Genomic DNA, 8,217 nt, shown 5'->3' with positions numbered 1-8,217 from the left:
ATATATTAAGGGTATGTTTATCTTGCTCTGCTGTTAAGGGCACTATAAACACTTAGAGATGGTATCTCAATATTATCTTCAGTCTTGTCATGCTGTGGGTTTGTTCCTTTTCCTCAAGGCCAGTCAGCATTACCTATCCCATGCTCCTCAGGTTTGCAGTTGGGATCGCACTGTGAAGCCTCCAAAACTTCAGCAAGCAGGCACTGGTGCTGTTTACAGCTCTGGGACAGAGGCTGACAGCAAACACTGGTTCATTCCTGTTTGGGTTTTTATTTTTGTGGGTGTTTTGTGTTTTTTTTTAACAAGTGTTAAAACTGAACTGCTGGGAAGCAAAGGTTGGGGAGAGAAGGTCTGAAGGTGGATGAATAGCTGGGAGTTGCATTTCTAGAATTTTTGATAAGCACTGCCCAGCAACCTCCATGGGGAAAGCTGCTGAAATCTGTCATGCTATACAAAAATCCCATGGAGGCTTCAAAAAATGGGGCTGATGCCAGTGCCTGGCTAAAACTTGTTGTAACTTGTTTTTTTTTTTTAAAAGTAAGGCAGTACATATTTTTTCTACTGTAGCTTCCTTGGGCTGCACTGAGGAAGCTTTGCCACTGCCTGTCTAAAAGGAAGCCTGTCTAATTAGGGGGAGTCTAAGAGGATGTGGTTAACTTCTCAGAGCTATGATTTACCTGCAGCCACCCCAGGACCCAGTGGAAAGGGCTGAGAGTGAGCCTGACCAGTGTTTGGAGTGCAGCCTGGCCATGGGAGGGGAAGGCAGCGTGGTATCAGTGATGGGACTTACTTTGGAAAGCTGATCTTGCATGTTCTAAGTGTGAACATGGATATTGCTGTCAAGAAGGTGTCTATGTATTTTGTATGGGCATTTTATTTCTAGGATGTATTAAAAACAACTTCTTAACCTTTTAAAAATCTTTATTCCAGGGTCACAGGCTAAGACAAAAGGTTACACAGTAAAACATAGCTCAGGCTCTTGACATTCCCGTTGGATTTCTAGCCACTAAATGATTTTCTACTTCTCTACAAAATGTTTAAGTTAAACAGTTTGCCATTAAACAACAACAACACCCAAACAACAAACAAACCACCATTTCAAACCCTTCAGTTCTCCATGTTTTTAGTACCCACTGAAAGCAAAAACTTGATGCATCTGTGCTTGAATAGGGCTTCCCACATCAGTTACAGCTTGTAGGTACTGCACAAGGCTCAGTTACCATGTGGAGCTCTTAGAGGTTAGAGAAAGTACAACCTTTTCTCACCCTTTCTTCCAGAACAGTAGCATGGCAAGTGGCATGGTAAAACTTCTCCCCAACCAGAGTTAGTACTTTAAATAGTTATTCATTTTAAAAGTGCTAAAACTACATAGGCTAAATTCTTGTTCAAAAGTAAAAGACAATCTGATGGAAGACTCACTACACATACAGGAAATACTCTTGGGGTGTGCTTATGATGGTCTCTCAACCTTAGGTTTCAGAAGAGCAGCGTCTGGGAACCAGTGGTAAATGCTTATTCACTACATCTAATTTAATCCCCAAATATAAATTTCTCAGCTAGAGTTTTGAACATTTTTTTTTTCCTTTGAATAATAAATTACTCCTCAAAAAAGCTACCCTCAAAGCTACTTTATACTATAATAACTGATAACTTTAAATCTTCATTAAAAAGATGAGGTCATGCTGCATGAATTTTAAGGCACATGTATTATTTTAAACCAAGTTAAAGTGCTTTATGTATCCAAGCTCATTGTACCTCAGCCTGAGCTGAGACCTGGTCTTTTCAATGTGCCTGCAGCAGTACAGTGGTCTGTCCTTTGTGGAACAAAATAAGCAGACAAAACAAAGTGCAAAGAGCAGGCTTTAACAACAGTGTCAGTCTTGTAGAGAAAATACAGGTAAATTTAAATCCTATTACAAAAGGGGTGCAAGCTGCCTTGTGGCTGTCAATAACCCTCCCTGCTGAAGAACAAGTCTCCTTATGAAAAAGGAATTTATCAACCACTGCTACCATCTGTCAGTGACAGAGTATACATGTCAAAATCTGCAGAGGAGAAACTTTTGGCTTCTTGCATAACAAATAAATTTGGCAGTGCTAAGACTGAAGATCTGATTTTCTACTGAACTATCCACAGGGCCCTGTGAATTTTAATTGTGTTGCTTAGTAAGAGGAGAGCTGCTTGGGTAGAAGGGCACTGCATCACGCAGAAGGAATGTAATTTAGATAATTACAGCACCTAAACGTTTATGTGGGGGCCTTTTCAGAAAAATGAGATTAAGTATGTGAGAAGTGACCTCTTTCATAGTCTTCTAGTACTGCTTCTTGTCTGCAGGCTTGTAAGACACCAGGAGTCCAAAGGAAGCATATCCAAATAAAAGGGTCTGAACAAACCACTGGAACTGAACAGACGGGTCGGTGATTCCTTTAGCTCTGTAACAAAAACACAAAAGTGTCAAAAAACTTATGTTCCTGCAGGCTGTACTGGTACTTAGAAAGTAAGGTTAGTTATCTCTACCCATCCTTGAGATTCACACTGATTAGAACATTTCAGTTCACCCCAAAAGTTTCTATCTACTGAGACATTTCTTGGGCTAACTAAACATACCAGTTCTTGTGGTCTTAGGATTTTAAGCTATTTATTGAACAAAAGTTCTTTCAGACATTCTATGCATACAATTTCCTCAACAATATATAAATTGCAATCTCCATCTGTCCTACTTTAAATTACTTAGCCTAGAAGTTTGTGTGCAAAGAACCAAGAAACTGGAGTAACTTAATACTGATCTTAATACACAAATCTGAATATAATTTCTTGCTGACTGTGTTAGTCAAGGGAGACAATGCTGGCAGGGCCTGACAATGACTGTGTTATGAAGGATGAGGAAACACTGGTACCTGAATTTGTGGCTAGACAGGTAACAGGGCTGAAGGCACTTCACTAATTTATGAAAAAGAGACCTTCCTATGTTAGTTAGTTTCAATGTAAGATATGACTTTTCCTGTATGTTACAGAAAATGTCATTTTCTCCTCCATTGTTCTTGAGAAGTTCTCCTCCTGAAAGGAACAAGTATAAACACAAAACCCCAGGGGGTTTTACATTTCCAGGAGCAATTCCATCAGGCATAGCTGTACCTTTTTTGTTTATAATACCAGCTGCAGTGTTTTCAAATTAGTGTAGAACCTGGAGAAAAAGGGCTTTAGAAATTTACCTGTCGCTACAAAGCAAGCTTAATGAATAAATCACGTGCAGCAATACAGGCCAAGAGCCAATGACAATACTACTGCTGATCAACAAATTTGTATGAGTCCTCACAGTCTTTCCTTGTGCCTCCTTTGTGATGTTGCCAAGTAGACATAACTTTTACATAAGTAAAAATAAATGGTGTTTGGTGCTCACAGAAGTACAACTGTTAGGTAATCTACAGCAGCACTCCTGATGAGATGGTGATAGGCTGATGGGCAGGCCATCTCTGCTTTTTTTTTTTTTTTTTTTTTTTTGTGGGTTAAAAAAAAAACTCTCTAAAACTTCACTAGTAAAATTAATTACAATACACTTATTTGGTATGTTCACTGGTAGTCAAGTTTCCTCATACTTAAAAGAATCACCTTAGGCCCAGATACCCATATATTTGCACACTCAGACTTAAAATGAGAGACTGATAAACACTAAATTTTTACTCTCATTCTGAAGGCAGAAATTACTCATCCATATTCTACTATCTTAAAAAAACCCAACAAAACCAAAAAGAAACCTCATGCAGCATTCCATGAAACAAAATCCTGTTGCTTCCAAGAGCTGTCACCTGAGAAGCCTGGGACAGACAGCAGTGAATGACCCAAATGAAGTGAAACCACCATGGCAAACAGACTGGCCTGACTGTGGCCAGACTGGCCTGACTGTAGTTCATGAGAACCTAAGGAGTATCTACACTCTTCTGAATTACTGCAACCACAAGTCAAATGAACAGAAGGATAATGTGCTTGGACAGCACTTCTTTCCAGGTAAGTTGTTATCCTAACCTCAGACTTAGATGGCCTTGCTTGCATGGTTCGACAAGTTCAGGTATTTTATCCCACGGACCTGCAGATGAAGCAGATCTGAGAGAGTCCCCAGATGAAACTGCTCAATACAAGTGCAATTGTTTGTGTGCAATTCATCGTGATCCTGATGAGGTAAGACCTGGTAAAATTCTAACACCTGAAGTTATCAGACTATTTCTACTCTATTATTCCCTCTGCCTCCTGAGCAGCAGTGTTACCCAGTGAACAGGGAGCTCAGAGGCTGCCGGACAAGCTCTGGCAAACCTTGCTGCTGCCACTTGTGCAAGTTGCCAGCCCTTGGTTTTGCTGCCCTGCACAAGAGAACTGGCAGCAACCAACTGTGCAGGACAGCAAACTATTACTGCAGCAAGAATTTTACCAGCATCCTCTGAATTCACTGCTGCTGAGCCACGACAATCAGACTGTAGCTTATGTCACTTGATTCTTAAATCCTTTGCAGAGAACCTTTGATGGAGTGAGAGGAGGGAACAACTTACTGGCATAACTTAATACCGTAGAGGGCTTCCACTATGTGAATCAACCAGGATATCCAGAACCTGGTGGAAAGAAAACATGGTTTATTTTGCTGAAAATTAGGGAGAAGACTGTTGTATCCAAGATGCATTATGCAGAGAATATAAATCTGGAAGCACTCAAGCGACAATTTATTTTAACCTAGAAAGGAAGTGGTGTTTTTCACCTTGAAAAAACCCCACAAGTGTACACTTAAAAGAAACTGAAGGCCACTGAGAAAATCAGAGCAACTGTAACTTGTGCAATAAGCCTTGACCTGCTATTGCTTCCAAAATTTTCAGCACTTAGATTAAGCCAAAAAGTCGAATGCTTAGTGAAAGCAGTACAAGTTAATCTTAGTTAAGCACACAAAATCTACAATTATTTTTAATGGTCCTAAGGAGCTACTTAAGTTTTTACAAATTTAGTTCTACAAAAACAACTATGTGTATAGTTTCAGAATATATAATGTGACTTGATAAGCCACATTTGGCCTACAAATTTTTATACAGAAGCTTTTGTAGGAAAAAAAAGGATATTCAGTTAGGATCAATTCAATACCTTGCCAAAGCAAAAGATGTTATGAGAAGATATGAAGATTCTACATGAGGCGTGGTAAAATAAACACGAAAGTCCTACTGATTTCTGTCTTTACAGGAAGTCAGAGAGCTCAAGGAAACATTTTCTGGCTCTTTTGTTAATTAAAGTAGCAAAGACTAAGTTTTGTAACCCAGCAAAACTTAGCACTATGCAGTTTCTTCAGCAGGTTATTTCTCATGTGGATCAGGATAAGTGAATACCAGGGTAGAAAATGTTCTATAACTAAAGCTGGATTAAAAAATATTCCTAAGCAAAGAACTGAACTGCTCAAGTAACAACTAGAGAGAAAAAATACTTGCAGCAGATGGTACAAGTATAACTTTGGACTAATAACTGTCATCAAAACTAGTATCTTAACATTTTTCCCTTTCTTGTTAAACCATCAGTGATGCCAAATTCGAAGTTGAATTTTTAAACTATCAAACTAATCTTAACCTGTCTAGTCCTCTACATACTTATTACCCCACATCCTTAATTGTAATGAGCTTGAAAAGAGAGCTCTTTAAATCTAATTAACAACTGGGTTACAGGAAAGCTAGTTAACACAGACTAAGCACAAGAGTCAGAGACAGGCAAAATAATTACACAGTCAAATATAACTTACCCGTAGCATACCCATTTGTGGTGGTGTTCCACTAAATAATTAAGGAAGGTACCAAATAATCCCAAGTAACTATAAGGTATAGTTGAAGGCCAAAGTGTTACCCACTAAAAAAAAAAAAAACAACAACAACAACAACAAAAATTAGTTATCTTACTTCAAGGTAGAAGTACTATCAATTTAACCTTTAAAATAAATTTATTTTTGAGCCCCATGAGTTCAGAGCTCATGTTCATAATACTTAAATTCTTTCACTCCATTAATCTTGTCCAAAGACCATATTCTTCCATTAGCCTTTGAAAGACTCCAACTAGGAAATTTCTATTCTTTGACATACCAGATGCAAAGGGGATAAGTTTAAGGTTGCTGTCTGGGTACCAAGAGTGCATCTGTACATTAAGTAGTATTTAAGTTGTAAGCTCATTAGACATGGAAGCTGCAAAACCTACACTGTCTTTGTCCTGAAGAAGTTAATCTCAGGCAAGTGACCTGAGGAGGCCAACAAAGAATACACTTTTAGAAGGAATAACTATCTAGAACTAGGGAATTGATCTTTCTTCTTTTGTCCCATAAAAAAGAAAATGTCAGATTTGTGTTTACTTTTAACAGGGCACAAAAGAAAACTGAGCACGAATCCCAAGACCAGAGGTGCAGAATTTCTTTCTGGGTTTCTTTCCTGTCACAGAGCTGCCCGCAGTGCTCAGCACTGTGCACCCTGACTTTCACAAGCCGGGAGGAGAAGCAGGCAGTGAGTGATGAGCTGTGCACTTCACAGTCCACCGGGGACATAAGGTAAGCGCTAGGCCAAAGTTCACCCCGCCTTATCTTGCTTCTGCTATCAACACTGCAGATTCTCACTATGTGTAAATTTAGCTATGCCAAAGATGTGGCGAGGTGATGAGTTTAAACAGGGAATCTGCTTAAAGCTCATTCTGTTTCTTGAAACAGCCCAAAAACTGTTTTGTGAGTGGCTTGATGTGCTTTGAGCATCATTTTTAAAGTGGTGGTTCTGAAGTTTAGAAAATCTATGCAAAAAGAAAGAAAATTGCAAAACGTGAAAGTCAAGGGATGACTTTCCTAACCTCGTCAGATACATCTAAAAGCCCTTAATATCCCTGCTCCGGTAATCCAACCCAATTTAGCTGAAGTCTCTTTTTTGAAATTAGGACGTGGTGACTGAACTTGCATGTTTTCCAACACAACCAGTTTGTACAGCCTGTGCCTAAAGCCCTGACCTGTAAATGCACCTTATGGCCTGACATGCCCCACTGTCAGCTGTCCCGGAGCGAGCTGCGCTGATGCTCGGTGCCTCGGCTCTCAGCTGCCAGCTCTGGAGCGCCGCAGCCTTTCCCAGGGCGCTGCCCCGCAAGCCTCGCTCCGCGCCGCGCCCCGGGATGCTCCCCCAGCGCCGCGGGGCTCTCCCTGTCTGCCCTCCTGCACGGCTCTGCCCAGCCTCCTCCCTGCTGGCCAAAGCAGCGCCTCTAGTTCCCTTTTTCTCCCCGTTTATTTCAGGGAGCGGCATTTCCGCGGACACGGGGACGGTGCACCCCGCGGTTTCCGAACGATCTCCCTCCCTCCCCGCGCCGCTCCTTACACCGAGGAGAATCATGCCGCAGATGATGGCGACCATCCAGATGAGCCGGGAGCGCTGGAAGTGGCAGCTGCCATCGCGGCCGCGCTCCGCCGCCGCCGCCATGCCGCCGGGCCGCGCTGTGAGCCGGGGCCGCGCTGTGAGCCGGGCCGGGGCCGCGCTGTGAGCCGGGGCCGCGCTGTGAGCCGGGCCGGGGCCGCGCCGCCGCCGCTAAGGCCGGGCTGAGGGGGGCGGGCCGAGCGCGGCCTCGCCCAGCCCTGGGCGGGCACTGCCCTCGGGCCCGGGGCGGGGAGCGGCCCGGCACCGCCTGCCGGAGCCCCGCTGCTGCCGTTCGGGCCCGGCGCTTGGCCTCCTGAAGCCCGGGGCTGGGGGCAGAGCGGCGGGGAAGTGGAGACAGAGCGGGGGTGCTGGGACACTGCTGAACTGAGCCAGCAGGGTGCCCACTTGGCCGGGAGGGCCAGTGGCGTCCTGGCCTGCACCAGCACTAGTGTGCAGCAGGACCAGGCAAGGGTTCATCCCCCTGTACTTGGCACTGGTGAGGCCACACCTCGAGTGCCGTGTCCAGTTCAGGGCCCTCAGTTTGGAAAGGATTTTGAGCTGCTGGAATGTGTCCAGAGCAGGGCAGGAAGATGATGAAGGGTCTAGAACACAAGTGCTGCGAGGGGCGGCTGAGGGAGCTGGGGCTGTTCAGCCTGGGGACAAGGATGCTCAGGGGAAACCTAATCACTCTGTACAACTGCCTGAAAGGAGGGTGTAGCCAGGTGGGAATTGGTCCCTTGTCCCTGGCAACCAGTGGCAGGACAAGAGGACCCAGTCCAGAAGCACACTAGGGGAACTTTGGGGTGATAAGACACCGAAATGGGCTGCCCA

The 8,217-nt window shown here is 43.5% G+C and overlaps 1 protein-coding gene across 1 annotated transcript; it reads right to left on the bottom strand.

Annotated features, from left to right (window-relative positions):
- Positions 1-903: 903 nt before the first annotated feature.
- TMEM254 (transmembrane protein 254) lies at positions 904-7,483 on the bottom strand. Its single transcript, XM_021526699.3, has 4 exons — positions 7,351-7,483; positions 5,760-5,863; positions 4,540-4,599; positions 904-2,430 (listed from the first exon to the last, which is right to left on the bottom strand). Exons 1-4 carry the CDS (start codon positions 7,450-7,452, stop codon positions 2,310-2,312), a joined length of 387 nt encoding a protein of 128 aa, XP_021382374.1. The 5' UTR covers positions 7,453-7,483; the 3' UTR covers positions 904-2,309.
- Between the last annotated feature and the right edge of the window lie 734 nt (positions 7,484-8,217).

The sequence above is a fragment of the Lonchura striata genome, chromosome 7, assembly GCF_046129695.1.
Source record: "Lonchura striata isolate bLonStr1 chromosome 7, bLonStr1.mat, whole genome shotgun sequence".
NCBI lineage: Eukaryota > Metazoa > Chordata > Aves > Passeriformes > Estrildidae > Lonchura > Lonchura striata.
Note: the sequence above shows the minus strand (reverse complement) of the source record. Positions and strands in the feature narration are given on the sequence as shown.